The sequence below is a fragment of the Cydia strobilella genome, chromosome 2 (assembly GCF_947568885.1).
Source record: "Cydia strobilella chromosome 2, ilCydStro3.1, whole genome shotgun sequence".
NCBI lineage: Eukaryota > Metazoa > Arthropoda > Insecta > Lepidoptera > Tortricidae > Cydia > Cydia strobilella.
Window position 1 is genome coordinate 25052806 of NC_086042.1, and position 20294 is coordinate 25073099.

Here is a 20294-nt window from a genome sequence, read left to right on the forward strand (position 1 = left end):
CAATAAGTAGTCATGAATTGGAACAAGTATAAATTTAAAAAAATTGGAAAGTAAAAAGCACTAGTTCGCGAAAACCAACTTTCCGCACGCTAAACAGCTACGTAAAGTAGCACTTTTTGAGCAACTGTATTAAAAATACCTTTAAGTATTTGCATCAAGACCACTCATCCCCATCACCCATCACTTCATATGACATTACGTGTAGTTACGTAAACTTATGAAACTTAACAACAATGAAATAAAAACACGTCATATAGTAACAACATTTTTATTACTTTATAAATATGGTCTTTTTGTCAAGTTTCACCCACAGTCTATGTATGTACATAAAAATCTTAACCTAAACAATTATATCCCTACTTATACATAATAATTTGTACACAAAGGTACTAATAAATTTATATGAAGTAATATTTACAGTCCGTATTTTTTGACAAAGAACAGGGTCAGCAAACAAAATGTTTTTTAAATGAGAACAAAATCTCATGTTAAAAACATTTTATTAAACAATAAAATCACTTTTCCCGCTATTTGCAAAGAAAATACCTTGCTTCTTCACAACATAGGTAGCACATAGTTGACCTTGATTTTCCAGCAAACCCCGCTTAATAGGATTCTAGGATTCTAAACTGACTAAGCGAGTATTTAGCTGGATTTGCTGTGTGTCCTCTTGTCAAATAATAAAATAATAATATTTCGGCCTATATACGTCCCACTGCTGGGCACAGGCCTCCTCTCATGCACGAGAGGGAATGGGCTACAGTCCCCACGCTAGCCCAATGCGGGTTGGGGTCAAATAATAATGGCAAAAAATATATTTAAGATCAAATCTTCGCTTAGTTGAAACGACAAAGGCGACCACGCAATATCAAGTGTTCAGTTGGTACACTTGGTACCGTCACTTGTAAAAGTAAACACAGTATTATGTAATTGCATAGATTTGCTTGAAAATATTATATCGCGTTGGTTCATTTTCGGTGTTCAGCTAGGACTGCAATCATTTGAATATCTATGGCTTGATATTTTGATTTAGAATTACTTTAACTTTGGTACACTAGTATCACAATGTGCATTTACTTTACTGTCCAGCAGTAAATACCTAGCTTGTAAATATATGTTGCACGATGCTCAAGGAATGTTATTGTAATGAATAGACCCTGGACTTACTCCCCAAACTACCCTATTGTGACGTCATTGCTATAAAAGTCCGGGGTCTAGTAATGAAAGCGTGTAAATTTCAAATCATTAAAAAAATACAGTTTAAATTTAACTTTATATTTTTGAATTTGATTTTTGAATCGATATTTTTTTACTCAAATAAAAAAAGATTAATTTAAATATTAAAGTGTTCCAAACACAACACAAGGTTAGAAGATAAAATGAAAACAACGTTAACTTTTTTATACCATCAACAACGCGATTTCTTAAAGCGTTATTGACAAATAACGTTATTACTAAAATAACGGGTTAACGAAATCACGACGACGCGGCGACCTGCACTGACGTCCGCTCTGACGTGACGGTGATGACTGTCGGCGCGGGCGGCGCGTCGGTGGCATTCTGCGATGGTTGGGTGTTTTGCGCCATGGCGGTAGTTATGGGCTGGGTGATGGGCTGGTTCTGGTACTGAGGGTAGTGGATGCCCACTACTTCCTCGTAGCTGGGTGGCGCTAGGCATTCTGGAATTGAGAAAAGATGAAGTTAGGTTAGATCCTCAAAACAATTTTAATATATCCCAGAAGTGTTGTGAATGCCATTCCAAAAGTGTTGTAAAATTAAAGGTTGCAAGGGTTCATATGTTCATATACTCTAATAATCTATACCATTACACCAGCAGGCGAGATGTATGCTTTTTGTGCCCAACAAACATACAGAGTAAAACAATGGTGCATCACGTACTCAATTATTTGGGATATTTGATCAGGTGTCTTATTATCATTATTCAGATATATAATATGATAGAAAATACCAAAAGGACACCCCGTATATCATCGATAAGCTAACGAATCTCCATTGCAAGTTAGAAACTCTGGCCATGAAATTCCGGCCGGCCTAGCCAAGGTGACAATCGCTATCGCTTCGACAACGAAACGCTCTGTGTCTCTCTATCACTCTTCCATATTGGTGCGACAGTGACAGTGGCGTTTCGATCGCTACGGAGCGTAAGCGATGGGCATGTTAGCTAGCCGGCCCGGTTTCCGGGCATCTACCACCCAGGTAACTGGAAAACCAAACGGGGGAGCCTGGTGTGTTTTATTGTCCAAAGCAAACACTTCGACAAACGCCTACGATTTTTACGATGAAAATACGGTACTTCCAAAAATTTCATTTCTAAAAACACATTTACTTTTTATTGCCGACTGTGCTTAAACCCCCAAATAATTGGACTCGTCAAAACGAATCATATGAGCCCAATCTGGTGGGCCTGGTACCCATCCAAATAGCTCCATAATCCAGCTTCCAGCTGCATCATCTGATCAGTTTAATCATTGTCTCGTCATTAATAGTGCACTTTGTAAAATTTCAAATCAATACAGCAATTTAAAACTGGTTAAAATTATAGTTATTATGTATATTGCAAGTTACAAGTGAAATTAAATATTAGTGTGTTAAAATAATAAAAAGAGGAAAATATCAATATAAGCGCTTACCATATTTGGGCGGGGGCGGAAAATTGTTGGGGCTGACGTAGATAGTGGGCTCGGTTTGAGACAATGACTGCCGGACTCGGGAGCCCACGTATATCCTCCTCTGCGGTGGCGTGCGCGTTTTCTGCCCTGGAAACAAAGAAACAAAATATGTACCTCCAATCAAAACGATTTTTTTTACCAAGGGTAGACCCTCCTTGGTTAAACATTAGTTTATACATAAGTGGCGAAGTCTGTACAATTTGTTGTTATTAATTCCTGTCTATTTCGTTACTGAACGGTCTGTCGTTGTCGTCTTTCTTTGGTTGTCTGTCATGAAGTGGTCTAATTTTTGTCTTGAATTGTCATGTCGAATTAAATTTAAAATGTCGGTTGTTTTAAATATGTATGTCAGTCAGTCGGTCTATGTCAGGTCACATACGTCCCATATAATTTTGCTTAGTATATGGTCCTATGGTATGTATATTGTCCTTTAAATATATGGCCCGGTAAGTCAGGAAGTAGGTAAATCTGCTAGGGGAATTAAAGTAACAATAAAATTTGTCAATTTTAATAAGTTGGAAAAGAATAATATAAATTTTGTACTCGTATCTACTGTCATCCTTTTAATTCGCGAACTGTTTAAATTAAGTGATAGTAGCTCGTCTTAAAAATATAGTATTTGTAATTCTTATTTAGAATTACTTATAGTGTAGGTACATTCCAATACCGATTCTTTTTTTATTAAATCATATTACGATTTTTTAAATTATATGTCAGTTACCTATTTGTATGACACGCGTTATAATAACCAGTAATACAACCACCAAAATCATTAACACTGATAAAATTAAATAAGTCGTAAACTCGTGCAGATTACTAGTTGAATTTTCATAATTGTTAAATCTAGAGTTTACCGATACTTCTTCCAAGTTCATTATATAAATGATAAATAACCGTTATAAATTAAAAAAATAACGAAAAGTAGAACGTTAAATAACTAACACACACATTTAAAACGGTATTTAATGTAATTTTAATAAAGTTAATATAACAATAAACACGCTTGTTCAATCAAACATTTCAAACAAGAATAAATTAAAAAAGATTATTGATTGCTTCAAGGGGGTTACTTATCGCAGAGGATTAAGGGTCTTAATAATTATCCAGTAAAAGTAGTAAACATCGATTACAAGTGCTGAAAACAAGCTAATCTCAATTTTATCTCTTAAGTATAGAGTTTGTAATACAGTTGGTGCTTATTATCGTCAGCTCTATAAAGATTGTCATATTCAATTCAATTCAATATATTCTTTATTTAAATAGGCCTAGCAACAAGCACTTTTAAATTGTCAAGTTTTAAATATTACCTTAATCTAAATATCAGAGCAATTTATTGATGCAGTTATTATTATTCTTAAAAACAGTGAATTATTATAGATATGTCAAACTTAATAATAAGAATTCACAAAAGGATCGTCAAACACTAAAATTGTATAAAAAATACTAGTCTAGAAACTTTCTAGAATAAAAATCTAAATGTCAAAAAACACGGATTACCTAATATAGGTATTCATTGAATTATCAATTTCATCATTATTAACACAATAATAATAATTAATTATTTTCAATCACAATCCCACGGTGTTTCATCATTCATGTAGTCTTGGGTGCTATAATAGGCTTTAGAGATAAGTTTACGTTTTACATATTTTTTAAATTTATTAACAGATAATTCAGTGATGATATTTGGAAGTTTATTATAAAATCTTACACAGTTACCCATGAATGATTTTTTAATTTCATGGAGCCGAGCCGAGTGAAGTGCTTATTTCTAGTATTATTGATATGTATGTCACAGTTTTTCTTAAAACTGGCAATGTTTTTATGTACATACAGAATATTCTCATAAATATATTGACAGTGCACTGTCATTATGTCAATTTCCTTAAATTTATCTCTAAGTGAGTCTCTATGGTTCATTTTATATATTGCTCGAATAGCCCTCTTCTGCAGAACAAAAATGGTATTTATCTCTGAAGCACCACCCTACAGTAAAATACCATATGACATAACGCTATGGAAGTAACTAAAATATACTAATCGAGCTGTTTTCACATCAGTTAACGGATTTTGCTCACTGCAAAAGCTGCAGAACTCAGTCTATTCGAAAGAGTATCAATATGGAGACCCCATTGGAGTTTATAATCTAAATTTATACCAAGAAAAACTGTACTATCAACCAATTACGTTTCAATATTTTTTGTTTTTATAAGATTTAAAACTTTCGCGTTTTGAACACATATTAAATCACATTTACAATGGGGTCTATCGCGAATTTATTTTGTTAAGTACCTTTATTTACCGACGCTTCGACACAGCTGGTTTCACTGGTCGTGGTCGCGGCTAACTGACGTAAATACCGAACACTGACGATTGTAAATGTGATTTAATATATTTTTTGTTTTTATCCAGGTGTTTAGTTGTTTTATCTTACCTAACCGACCTAAAGTAAAAAGTACGATGAATACGAAAAAATTGAAGTGCGCGTATGGCCGTATGCCCATGTGTTAAATTTACGTTTCAGAGTTCCTAGGTATGTAGAGGTGACTGGTAAAATATTTCTATTATCACAGTGCTGGGACTGCTTCTGTTCCTGGTGTTCATTAACGACCTACCGGATTGTCTTTCTTGTGGTACACCGTATCTTTATGCTGACGATACTAGCATAGTTCTTATGGCAGACAGCGTTGACGAATTTAATAAGAAGGCTCTTGCGTGTTGGACGGATCTCACTAGTTGGTTTTTAAACAACGGGTTAGTCGTTAATTGTGAAAAAAGCTTCTATATGTCATTTCACCGTAGTGGTGACTTTCAGTGTGATCTGCCTATACACAAATCCGACTGTGTGCGATTTTTAGGCGTTGAACTTGATCCATACCTACGGTGGAATAACCAAATAGACAAAGTTCACAAGCGACTGGCTAGCGTTTGCTACACAATGAGGACTCTAATGAAAACTAGTGATAAAAAAACCCTACTGATTATTTATTATTCATACTTCGAAAGCATATTACGTTACTGTGTTGAAGTTTGGGGCAATGCCAGTAAAATTAATTCCATCCTCCTCATGCAAAAAAAAGCTATTAGAATAATAGAAGGCTGTAAACATGTACCAGTGACCCATAGACAAATGTTCGTAGAAAATAAGATTCTTACGATTGTGTCATTGTACTTATATCGCATTTGCTTGTATGTTCATAAAAATATTAATGAATTCCCAAAAACCAGGCAATACCTTAACCACAACTTAAGGGAAACAAAAAATTTAGCCCTAGTTAAGGCCCACTTTAGTCACTTTAATAAAAGCATAAACAATAACGCCATTAAGGTATATAGCAAACTAGATGATGCGATAAAAGACTGCAGCGATATAAATACATTCGACAGAAAACTTAAGCAATATTTTTTTAAGCAGACCTTATTATACAATTGACGAATATTTTGCAAACGCACTAGATTAGACATTAGAATTACTTATTATATTTTTTATTTAGATTTACATTTAGTATTTGATTTTTTTTTTAATTATTTAATTTAATTTATTAACTATAAGTTAACTATAACTTTAAGTGATTCGTGCGGCTGTAAATAAAAATGTACTTTTTGTTTTAAAGGCGCCCACTGACTATCAGTCCGCCGGACGATATAGGCCTGTCAGAACAAAAATTTGACAGCTCCGAACAACAGACAGGCCGATATAGTCCGGCGGACTGATAGTCTGTGGGCCCCTTTAGTAGTAAAAATATTATTGTAATGTAACTAATACTATTTATTGTATATTTGCATGTATACTTGTGTACGTATGGCAAATAAATGATTTGACATTTGACATATTATTGATTGTTTTAATTGGCTCATTTTGTTTATATGCGTGTATTTAAATTATTCTAAAGCGAGATTATGCGTAACGCAAATGAAGAAAATATACGAACCGTAATTTTGAAATGCACTTATCCAATAGGATTAAAATTATATTTTAAGTTTCGTCTTTGAGAACGAGATCATTATTTTGAGTGGCGATTGCTAGGCATTCAAGTATCTACCTCAGATTTTATCTAATACGACACGGAGAATGCTTTGATAATAATTTATCGATATCTATTTATTATTATCATTCAATTTTAATGAGTAATAATATATCTAAACACAATAAAATATTCTAGGTACTTAAGTATAGAAAAAAGAATACGTACTTTTACCAAATTAAGCCAATCAGCAAATAAAAAGTTATTAAACATTTTGTAGAGATATAATACATTAAGCGCCACTTACACCGTCCCACTAACCCGGGGTTTACAGGTTAAACCGCTAACCCAGTGTCAAATTGTACTGGTAACTATGGTAGGTAACTCCAGGTTTTACCGGTTAACCTCGGGTTAGTGAATGGTGCATGTGGCCCTAAGAATCATATTTAAATTATTGAACAAAAGGTTCACAGCCAAAAAAAATGTCTTAAATTTATCTAAGGTGTAATAAATCCAAACAAGAAAAACAAACTTTAATTGTTAAATGCCATGACGGTGCAACTAAAGAGTTATAAACTAAATATAATTCATAAAATAATATTACTTAACGAAATCATCCTCATACAGAAGTACACGATCAGCCACAAGAGCAGCATTCCCACCAGTATTATCATATACCCGAATGCCATGTCTTGAAACCCCGCACTATCTACTGCGTCTTCAGCATCAAGCAACTCCTCAGAATCTTCCCTCAAATTTTCCTCCGACCAGATGAAGTTCGGATGACCGAACATGGGCGCCATTTTGGATTAATGTTTAACCAGTTTGGACTTAAAAACTCGGACCGTTTCTTCAAAAACGGGTGAGTTGTCCAAAGAGGAATCACTCTCAATCATTTGAATTAACAAATTATTGGAGTTTTCAAACGAACTTTTATTTTATTTGACGCAGTTTTTATTTGAAATTATTTTATTTTTCACATTTTTACTTAAAACACTGGAGCATGTCACTTTTACAATATACTTTGAGATAATGAGATATCTACGGGAGATTTTGGTTGATATCATATCTGATCAGTTTGACGAATTGACATCCTGCTACTCTTTAAGTAATATCTGCGACAAATTTTGAAATATGCTGTTACATACTTATATCATGCCACAGCGTAACATTTATCGCGAGTCTAGTTTTATTTCTTTTTAACTTTAGTATTATTTCATGTATGCTAAAAAATATTCTAGTATATTATTGGGTAACTGATATTCTCAAACTTTTGATATCCAAGCAACCAATAAAATATCGGATTTCTGCTTTATAATATAATATCTAACTCAGCTTATATACTTATTGTTTTCAGTGTACATTCAAGATAGAATAATTAAAAACAACGAATTAAATATTACCTACCTTTGATGCGGATGATCAGGATTCCAACAATAACCATTACCATTAACATGAAAGTCACAGACCAAAATGTGATTGCATGAAGATTAAAATTTGATGTATCATCTAAAACACCTAGGTCTGGAAATTCATCAATATCTATGCGAGGAGACATTGTACTGAATATTTTCCTATCTTGCTTAAATTATTCACTGTTACTAAATAAAAATGCTACACTTTTAACTTTAGTTTTCGTTTAGTTTTTAAACAATACAAAATTGACAATCGACTAGCGTACAGCGTACACCTATTTTTCTTTATGTAATCGTTGACTATATTAAACCCATTTTATTTGGCAGTATTTTGTTGCTACTTAAGTATATACTTCACATGTAATTTTACGTGCAACTTCGACACATATCGGTGACTGTATAATGAGAGAATTCTATTTTAAATATTGAGATACTATTGTCTTGTTTTCGACAACTATTTACGTGACAGAACATTGATCACTCTTGGTATATTACATTCTATAGATTCAAATTTCTTTTGCCGTGCACATTATTTTCTTAAATTATCTTGTTACAAATTTATCTTTGACAGAACAAGATTAAAGATATGATTTGAGGGCGAACTGTTTCTCATGTTGGTGCAAAATAAGATATTAGTTATCAAACATTTCGTTTAAAACTAGCATCTTTCGAAATTTTTCCTATTGTTCTACTAATATTATTGAATGTCAGTTGAATGTTTAGATCTAGTTGGGGTGTTTTGGATATGTTTGTTTTGTTACCTAATGAATCTCGCAAAAAATGGGTATAATTTTACTGCTAGAAACCTTGTAACCTGCAGTAACGTATAGGTTAAATAGGTGCTTTTAAAGCTGAGTAAAATGGGTGACAAAACTTAGTAAATACATATGTACAATTAATTCTATGCAGATGAAGTTGTGAATAGAGGTCGTATATCCTAAATTAACATTTCGGCACTGCTTTGAAAAATAACTTATCTTGTAATATCAATAAAAAAAAAGTGGTAGCTATCTGTGGGATGCATGCACAGTTACTGCGTTTCATCTTTAGCAGTGTAAGTAACCAGATTTTTTTAAAGCAGTGATGATGTCTAGATACGAATAAAAACGCTCTAACATCGGGCTGAAATAAGTAGGTACATACCGATATATGTAGGTAGGTAAGTCAAGTTTAATGTTGAAAGTGTTGAAACTACTTGAAACTATATCCATAACAATATTACAATATGGTACTATATTTACTAAAATAATACAAAAAATACTTTACCAAGGGACGATATCTTCGAACACATCATCATGAAAGACATTACCAGTAACATGAAAAACACTGACAAGTATATGACAGCTGCCAAAGATAGAGATTGCTCTGATGCAGTAACATCTTGTCCTGGCACTTGGTCCACAATTGTAACCATACCAGAATAATCTATTTCAAAATCTGAAAGAGGAGCCATTTTAAATATAAAATTGCTTCTTTCGATAATAATGTTTCCACTCTTTTTATAAATACTTGACAGTGTCAATGATTGAAACTGTGGTATTTTTTGTTGTTTAATAAACTTTTGTCATTGTCTTCCCTTAAAGCAATTATCGAGTTTCTAGTTGTTCGCTTTAATTCACTATTTTATTTGTTGTTTTTTATTCGTCTCATTTTTGACACTGAAACCCGTCAGTATTTTAAGCAAGTACTTTAGACACTGTTGTTGCTTTATATTTTCATTCAAATGTATTCAAAATAAACGCTTATGCAAAATTCACCTTTATTATATTCATCTCTAGGTGCCCGTGCACAAATTCCTTGCGTTATCTTTAAACAGATTTATCATTGACATATTGACATTTCGTGAATGATCAGACAGGTTTATTCGTATCGGTAGGTATTAGATACACGTACTTACTACTCTATAATATAGTTGAAAAGGTCAAAGATTCTTAGAAATAATAATATATGATTTTTTATTGATAGTTTGTTATAAATCTTAACCTGTATTATTATATCAATTTTTTTTATTGTTCTGATGACGACAAACTATCATGGAATTTTTATTATTCGAGTTATATAATATTTTATAAAATTATTCTAAGATTGTCTTCCATTAAATATGGACAATTCTGCAATGCGTGGACATAAATAAAAAATAAAAAACATTAATTGCGAACCTATTTTCTCTTTCGTCGGTTGAAAAAGGTACGCACTTTATAGTTGGACAGCTAAGTAGCAGGTAAGTAGGTATATAACAAAATAATCAGATCTCTATCAGTCACTGGGGTCAATGAACTAATTGAATCATTATATGCTTGTTTGAGTTGCTGAGGTGAAAAAGGTTGTTAATGCTCCCGATTTTCTTTATCAGTAAAACATTTTACGCTCCCCATTGGCATTTCACGTAAATTATTATAAAATGTAATCAATTTAATCAAGCCATTCCACGTGGCAACGCGGCTTGTCCATCGGCAGTGACTTGGAGAACGTTTCTTAATTTAAAAGGCCTTTATTAAAAGTTTAGCTATGTATAGTTTATATCAAAGATAGATATAACTCCGTAATAGACGGATGCAGTGTAAGGAAAAAACGTGCCTCGAAAATCACGACAATTTTATTCTCGATCAGATGGCGCCACTAGCTTTGGCCTACTCTCGTATAGAGGGCGTTGACGGTTTCGTTTGTTATTTATAATTTTAACGCATATCAGTGAAAGAACATGGGTCAAAATCATATAAAAATAATTAATGCAAATAAAAAAATCATTTATCCATATTTAAATACATTTGAACGTATTTTTGTAAATCTTCCTTTTTTAGTTTTAAATTATGTCGATAGATGGCAGTGAATTTACAGTGGTTACAAAATTTACTATGACAGTACCGCTGTATCTTATTATATCCTCTTTGTTTATATTATTAATTTTAAGTTTAATTATAATTCATTGTTATCAAAATATCTAGTCTAGAAATAAAGTAGAGTCGCCATCAGATATTATCAAGGCGTTAGAGTGCGTGTTCAGATATTTTTGAGCACCTCGCCCGCTGTAATATATCTGTTGGCGACTGTACATCATCAATGTTGTTGACGACACTTAAACATATTGTCTACAAAGATGTAAAAAGCTATATGTACAGCAACACAAAAGAACTTACGCATCCTCGCCGTTGATATTGCCAAACAGATAAGTATGAAGATTATAATATTTATAATCCAAAAATATATACTCGGTGACATAAAATAATACCACATCATTATGCACGGTCGCGTTAAACGCTGGCTTTTTTATAATAAACTTAAAGTCGACAAATCCCTCTTTTAGGTGGTTATCATTCAATTAATTCACGTTTCGTCGATAAGACAAATAAGTAAGATAACGATAGAGCGGTAAAGCCTCGTTTTCACTTATGGGGCCCATTGATTATCAGTCCGCCGGACGATATCAGCCTGTCAGTTAGAACGTTGGCAGTTCCGAATAACTGACAGGGTGATATCGTCCGGCGGACTGATAATCTGCAGTGGGCCCCTTTAGTGTCCTGACTTCTGAGCAAACATATTGTTTTGAGATAATGTTTGCTCTTCCCATTTACTATTGGATCAATTGTTTCCAATATACCGAACGAATGAACCATTAAAAAAATGAAATGTCCTACAAAGTGCGGTAGCGACCTCTAAAAGTAAGTATCGTAACTGAAAATACTGAAAAAAAATCTACATTTTTTTAATGGCAGATACTACAGACGTAGATAATTTTAACTTCGACGAAATAACCTGTTGTTGTTAATAACCTGTTGAACGGACTAACAATTATTGTGGTGATATTAATAACAATAGACCAGATGATGTCGATAAGACATCTTTAGGCGCCATTGGAGATCAAAAACTTACATGCGTATTCTGATTTTAATAACAGGTTTATAAACCTGTTATGACCTGATCTGAATTAGATATGGATTTGAACTGTCAGTGTCAAAAGTGACATTTCTTCAACCAAAATCGTCACTTTTCACAGTACGATCGTAGCGCCTGCCGTAGTCCGTAGCATGTCAAAACATTCAGAGCGAGGACCCGCGCGAAATCGCATTTTCATACAAACGTAGTCCTCATTTTCCTCTCTGGATATTAACAATATTGAAAATATTTTGAAACAATTTGTTGTATATCAACCACAGCTACGTTTGTTTTTTTTTTCGAATTATTAATTATTATTAGTTAGGAGCATTTAAAAATTTGTATGAAATCTGATTTTCGCTCTTAATTTTTACCATAATCAAAAAATCGAAAAAAATCAGACGTAGGGGCATGGTTAATTTACATCCAATTGTGTAAAAATAATTTCAATATCCAATGTTAAACCTGGAGTTGCCGTGGTTACCAGTACAATTTGACACTAGGTTTTTAACGGTTTAACCGGTTAACCCGGGTTAGTGGGATAGTGCAAGTGGCGCTAATCTATTATATGTATATATTCAAGAAACCGGACAAGTGCGAGTCGGACTCGCCCACCTAGGGTTCTAGCGGCAACAGAATTACATCATCTGCGAAAATTTCAACTGTATAGCTATCACAGTTTATGAGACACAGCCAGCCAGACAGACAGACAGCGGAGTGTTAGTAATAAGGTCCCGTTTTTACTCTTTGGGTACGGAACCCTAAAAACTATGTGACACACGCAAAAAACAATATAATCAGCGACGAAAAAAACATTAAAAATGTATATTGAAACCATAGATTAATGTTTTATTGATAATGGTAATTTTATCGCAAATTATTGTAAAAAATAAAGCAGATTACTTATCTTAGTTTAAATAGAATAACAGTCTACCTACACTTAAATATCAACCTTACGCTGACCACTTATATTATACAATTTGGAAATAATTTTGCCCTTTCGCCTTTTGTAGTCTTTTTTGAGATAAGTTTTACTGAACTAATTGAGTAATGACATCGTTATTTATGGAATCGGGGAATGAAAATTATACGACAAATCCATATTGAACTCAATTATCATTGCTAATAGTAATCAAAATGTATATAGGTACTTGGAAAGTAAAGCTCCACTTTCAACTCGCTTAAATAATAGATAAACAATGAGCCACTTTCAGAATATGAGAAATACATAGTAAAAACTGTGTAATGCCATTTCGCTAATTGTTCTTTAACAGTAATGAAATGAAATACATTTTGAAATACATTTATTTGCTAGAATGCAGGTCAAAAAAGTTACAAAAAGGGTAAATACAGTTCCAAATACATTCCGCCACATAAGTACCTATGCTAATTTGATTTTATGTTCTTTATTGTCAATAGGGCTTCCTTGGTCAACTTTGCTGTAATTGTAAATTTAAACAGTGACTATTACAGCACAGAGCAAACTTACTGATCCTCGCCAGAGATATTGCCATCATGAGTAATATGAAGAATATAATCCAAAAATATACACTTGGAGACATTATATAGTATGACATGATGCACGTTCACATAACACGGTTGTTTTTAACGAAGACTCTTCGATAATAAAGTAAAAGTCGATAAATCTCTATTTTAGTCGGTTATCATCGATTTAATTTACGTATCAGGGTTTTGGTGATAAGACAATAATTATGATAGCGGTAGCGCTATAATGAAAAACCGGCACAGTGCGAGTCGGACTCGCGCACCGAGGGTTCCGTACATTACATAATTTTAACAATGTATTTTTATGTGAAACGTGAGTGAAAGGTAAATTTCGGTTTACGATTTATGACGTATTAAAAAAAACTACTTACTAGATGTCGTTCAAACCAATTTTTGGTGGAAGTTTGCATGGTAATGTAATGTACATCATATATTTTTTTCAGTTTTATCATTCTCTTATTTTAGAAGTTACAGGGGGGGGGGGGGGGGGGGTACATATTTTACCACTTTGGAAGTGTCTCTCGCGCAAACTATTCAGTTTAAAAAAAAAGATATTAGAAACTCAATATCAGTTTTGAAGAACTATCCATAGATACCCCACACGTATGGGTTTGATGGAAAAAATTTTTTAAGGTTTAGCTCCAAGTATGGGGAACCCCCAAAATTTATTGTTTTTTTTTATTATTTTTGTGTGAAAATCTTAATGCGGTTCACAGAATACATCTACTTACCAAGTTTCAAGTATAGTTCTTATAGTTTCAGAGAAAAGTGGCTGTGACATACGGACGGACAAACAGACAGACAGACAGACAGACATGACGAATCTATAAGGGTTCCGTTTTTTACCATTTAGCTACGGAACCCTAAAAATGTTGGCAACTACTTTAAAATGAAAGGGGTTTTGCTGTTATACATTTCTGGTATATCTACGATCTTTAATGATAAATATATTATCAATGTCAATAAATAAAAACACGAGCAAAATGTGGAATTGCAAATATTATGCAATTTAATAAACAACAAGTGCGAATCGGGCTCGCGCACGAAGGGTTCCGTACCGCGCAAAAAATGGCAAAAAAATCACGTCTGTTGTATGGGAGCCCTACTTATTTTTTGTTCTGTTTTTAGTATTTGTTGTTATAGCGGCAGCAGAAATACATCATCTGTGAAAATTTAAACTGTCTAGCTATCACGGTTCGTGAGATACAGCCTGGTGACAGACGGAAAGACAGACAGACAGACAGACATGATCTCATGATCAGTATAATTAATAATATTTAAAAAAACGCGGCAACTGATTATAATAAGACATTGCGCACGGTCACACAAGTCACACAACACGGTTGTGTTTAAAGCTCAATAGTCGTTAAAATCGAGGCCTTTATCACTAATTTAAATCAGCTATCGGGGTTTTTCCGATAGATAAAATTAATAGATACCAATTAGGGTGACTACTTTAGTTATTGGCCACTACATATTAATTTTTAATTAATTGTACTTTTTAACATTAGTATTTAAGTTTTTTGTTACTAACACCTCTATGGGCCATGCCTGAAAATAAATGATTATTTAATTTATTTAATTAATTGGCCACTCCTAACAAATTAGAAATAAACAAGCCAATTGAAACCTTATTGTTAAGAGTGGCCAATTACTATATCGTCAGGTGACAACCAAAACTCACTAATTACCACCACAAGTTCAAAGCCATATTGAAACGTATTATTATCTGAATAAGGTTGATTTTTTAAATTATTTTTTTAGTATTTAGTGAGTTTTGTCACCTAACGATATACTGGATGATATTTTTTTTCTTCTCGAGGACGCGGCATCATCATTTGCTAGTTTTTAATTTAACCCTATCAAATTGACAAAAACGCAAAAAAAGCGGCAAATTTAAAAAAAAATTGTCGAGAAGGGTTATCTCCCTATAGACATCTTGAATTTTGCGCCTTTTTCTACCGACAAAGTTGCTTGACAGACTATAATATGTGATTTTATCGCTGTCCACGCAAACAAAAACACTCACCAGTAAATTTGACGAATACTCCGTAAAGGCAGAAAAACAACATTATGTTTATTCCCATAAAAAGTAACGCTGCTGTCAATTCGTCCATTATAACTTTTATCACGATTTTTTTTTAAGTCCTCGATTAATAATTATTCACGTTCAATTCTTCTTATATTTATTAATAAACTAATAACTAAATCGCATATTATTGGCAACATTAATCAGATTAGCATTTATCTATCTTTCAAAACATGAAAACATTATCTTCAGGACATTATTATGAACCTTAATCCTGCTACATAAAATTCACATTTTATTAGAGCAAGCAAGTTTTATACGAGATTGCGGTAGATAACTTAATACGTATTCAATTTTGGAATTTATCCTTTCAAACATAGAATTCAATTTCGAAATAGTCGTCATTTATAAAACTTCGATTAAAATCTTATATTTTATATTATTACGGGTACTTGTGTACTTATGTAATAAGTAAATAAGATTCAAGAGGTTATTTCTCTTTTTTTTCGCGCCCCTCTTCTGGCATCCATTTGGTGGCTATGCTAGCCCATCTGTCTGGATGCATTTAGTTAATTGTAAATATAATAATTATCTCTGTTCGAAACCATTCATATACTCTTCTTCTTCCTGCCCTTATCCCACGTTATGTGGGGTCGGCACAACATGTTTTTCTCTTCCATTCTCCTCTATCTTTCGTCACCATTCATATACAATGGTTATTATCGCCTCATAAGGAAGTACTTTGGTACCTACTTCCTTTAGCTTGTTATTATGGGCTTGTGTGAATATAGTAATTACGGATAGGTTAGGTTAGCTGTCACCAGTAGCCCTCATAAAATTACCACAGGCTACGCATCAAAAAAATGTGTTTGCCATTCTCTAATACATACATACATACATACATATAATCACGCCTATTTCCCGGAGGGGTAGGCAGAGACCACGGATTTCCACTTGCTACGATCCTGACATACCTCTTTCGCTTCCTTCACTTTCATAACATTCCTCATACACGCTCGCCGGTTTAGGGTGCTCTTGACCTGGCCTTTCTTCAGGATTTCCCCGATCTGATCAGAGAAAGTCCGCCGAGGTCTGCCCCTTCCAACTCCCGTTTCTACCTCTCCCTTATACACTGTTTTTGTTTTTTATTCTCTAATAGCTTAACGAAAATATGTAAGTCCCTGTAGGTATGTATGTAGAACAATAAAATGATACTGACAGATACCTATTTACTTAAAACCGCCAACTGTGGGGATATATTTCTACGTATTTGCAAAGATAGATTTATATCTAATAGATGGATACAGTCCAAGGAAAAAACGTGCCTCGAAAATCAAGAAAATTTGATTCTCGTTCAGAGGGCGCTACTAGCTTTGGCCTACTGTCTTATAGATGGCGCTGATGGTTTCGTTTGTTATTTAACAATTTTAACGCATATCAGTGAAAGAACATGGGTCAAAATCATAAAAATAATTAATGCAAATAAAAAAAATCATTTATCCATATTTAAATACATTTTATCGTATTTTTATAAATCTTCATTTTTAGTTTTAAAGTATGTCGACAGATGGCACTGAATTTACTGTGGTTACAAAATTTACTATGACAGTACCGCTCTAGTATAAGCAAGTATAGTTACTCTATGGTATTTGGAAAAGGATTCCAGGGTGGCAGATACTTTTAAAGCGTTGTCACATCTGTTACTGTTGATGCTGAGTGTACTTCCACAGTTGATTGACGTTATTATCATGGTTTGACATAACACATACATATAGTCATTCAAATAACACAATGCATAATGAAGTGATGCAGGTAAAAGTCCCGCATTAAGGGGCCCACTGACTATCAGTCCGCCGGACGATATCGGCCTGTCTGTTGTTCGGAACTGTCAAATTTTTGTTCTAACTGACAGGCCGATATCGTCCGGCGGACTGATAGTCAGTGGGCCCCTTTAGATCATGACTATTATAGATTCACTATGGTTTCGAGCAAAATAAGACAATAATTATTAATGAATTAAATATAAAAGCCATCTTGCATAACCTAATTGGCATTATGGTAAAATAAAAATCAACTTACTGAAAATTGTTTTTAACGCCTCATACAAATTAATAGCACATTGTGCAATCTAAATACTATTGCCGCTGGTACCGAAAAAAATGTAGTGTATTCGGGTAATTCCGACTACACCTTAGGTATAATAAAAATTTGTGTTGAAAAATTTAAGCAACAATGGAAGCAAAAATATAATTTTTGGCTTGTGCTTCCTTTAAAATGCGCATCGTTAGCTTAAATAAACCAAAGATAGGTAACTCCGTAATAGATGGATACAGTCTAAGAAAAAAACGTGCCTCGAAAATCAAGAAAATTTGATTCTAGATCAGATGGCGCCACTACCTTTGGCCTACTCTCGTTTCGTTTGTTATTTAACTATTTTAACGCATATCAGTGAAATAACGTCAAAATAATATAAAAATAATTAATGCCAATCATTAAATTTATCCATATATAAATACATTTTTTGATATTTTTATTTTTAGTTTTAATTGTGTGTCGATAGACGGCAGTGAATTTACTGTGGCTACAAAATTTACTATGACAGTACCGCTCTATCCTATTATATCCTCTTTGCTTAAACCATCTTTAAATTTTGAACTATCTCTATTCTATATTTGCAAAAAACACGATAATTTGTATAAAGTAGTTTATCGTGATAAGAAGCCACTATCAAAATTTTTAAATTGAAGGAAAAAAATTGAAAAATTTACATCTCCGGCAGGACTCGAACCTGCGACAGATGAAACACCGGTCCAATCGCTTCTGCCAACTGAGCTACGGAGGCCTACAAGTAGCGGAATTATCAGTACTGCTACTCGACACTAGATGTCACTTGTATCGCGACTGACGAAAAGCGTATTGCTTAACAATTTACAACAAATATTATAAGCATAAGGAGTTGGAAATAGAGTTCCGGTTAATCCGGTTCTAATATTAGCTGAAAATCGTTGAGCATTACCATTATTAGACTTTCCGTTCGTCGCGGCATCTAGTGTCGAAGTAGCAGTACTGATAATTCCGCTACTTGATGCAAGATGTCGACTATGAAAATAATAGTCTTTTACTTCTACAAGTTTTTTTAGGTATATTACTGTATTACTGTCATAAAAAATACCGCATTGAGCCCGTTTTTATCCGAAATATGAAGACAGGCGAGATGTTATTTTTACCTGTTCCTTAAATTCAAACTTACACGGGACTTAATAGCGTCAAAGATAGATAACTCCGTAATAGATGGATACAGTCTAAGGAAAAAACGTGCCTCGAAAATCAAGAAAATTTGATTCTCGTTCAGAGGGCGCTACTAGCTTTGGCCTACAGTCGTATAGATGGCGTTGACGGTTTCGTTTGTTATTTAACAATTTTAACGCATATCAGTGAAAGAACATGGGTCAAAATCATAAAAATAATTAATGCAAATAAAAAAAATCATTTATCCATATTTAAATACATTTTATCGTATTTTTATAAATCATCATTTTTAGTTTTAAAGTATGTCGACAGATGGCAGTGAATTTACTGGGGTTACAAAATTTACTATGACAGTACCGCTCTAGTATAAGTAACTCTATGATAGCGTAAAACTTAAGTTCGCAGTTTACTTAAGTAGTTTAGTTTAAATCAATAAAAAATAAGCATGTTTTAAACCAATCCACCAAAAAATCTGATTAATTTAAGTTTAGTTATAATATAAACTTACTTCTCTTCATACAGCACCCGAAACAGAACCAGAACCAAAACAAATACAAACACATAAATATAAACACAACGATCATTAAAGACGCCACTGTGTCCATCATTGCTACTGTCTCAAACTTGACTAAAACTAAAATAAATAACACTTTAATCTTGCCTTATCTATCGCTATCAACGTCTGTGACATTTTAGATTCGATTCGAAATTTAAAATTCATGTATATATTATGAGTATAAGAGCGCGGGCGGAGAGTGAACGACAAACTACAATGAATGAATGAGTGGTTAGAATGTGCTTGTAGTTGTCCATTGTGCTTCAGTGTCGGACATTTTATTAACAGTGTCTGTAAAAGTGATTGCCTGCGACTTAATATTATTATCAACTTAGTATAGCAATGGTGGAAACCACGTTAAAAATAAATTAAATGATGCATTTAAGGCATATCAACTTATGTGGTTTTAACGGGATAATTTCATAGGATAACGTTGTTGCTGTTTAGATACGCCATGGTTTATTTTATTCGGAAACTGTGTACCTATTAAATGAAATCAGTAGCTACTTTAAAAAAACTAGTAATTTAATTTTAGGTCTTACTCTTTGACTTGATATTGTAATTTTTTGTCTGACTTGGTAATAAAGGTTCAATCAACAACAATCATCATCACATTTAAATTTAAAAAATGTTCTAGTAAAAAAATGTTATCTTGTCCGGTACCTATAAATATGTTGCTACACCCTAGGTGATAAATGATTTATGTTTTTTTTACTTACTTCTGCGGTATATAACGCAAATACACAATACTCCCATGAAAACTGTCATACACGCCGCTGTGGTGGCAGTAGCTATGGTCAAAGACTCTTTATTGTGCCAACCCATTGTCACATATCTTCCTTCACTGGATGTATAATCACTACTCTACCGTTATGGCATAAAATAACGATTTTGGCATACAAGTATAAATCAAGAAAAAGGTCAAAATAAAAAAAGAAATAACGAGGGTAGCAAATAAGTACGTGTGTAAGACAAGTTCTTTTTTTTTCGTACTTAGTTATATATTTTTTA

The 20294-nt window shown here is 33.3% G+C and overlaps 1 protein-coding gene across 5 annotated transcripts in view; it reads right to left on the bottom strand.

Moving 5' to 3' along the window:
• Positions 1 to 252: 252 nt before the first annotated feature.
• The window catches only part of LOC134753588 (uncharacterized), a 57679-nt gene continuing 37637 nt past the window's right edge, over positions 253 to 20294 (bottom strand). For 2 of the 5 annotated variants that reach the window (XM_063689530.1, XM_063689521.1), the window contains exons 2-3: positions 2652 to 2777; positions 253 to 1679 (exon numbers count right to left, since the gene is read on the bottom strand). In XM_063689530.1, coding sequence (XP_063545600.1) covers positions 1477 to 1679; positions 2652 to 2777 — 329 coding nt within the window. In that variant the 3' untranslated portion in view covers positions 253 to 1476. Of the gene's footprint in view, positions 1680 to 2651; positions 2778 to 7259; positions 7514 to 19235; positions 19473 to 20002; positions 20151 to 20294 lie in introns of those variants that run through there. The other 3 variants (XM_063689539.1, XM_063689549.1, XM_063689514.1) reach the window with 3 other exon arrangements.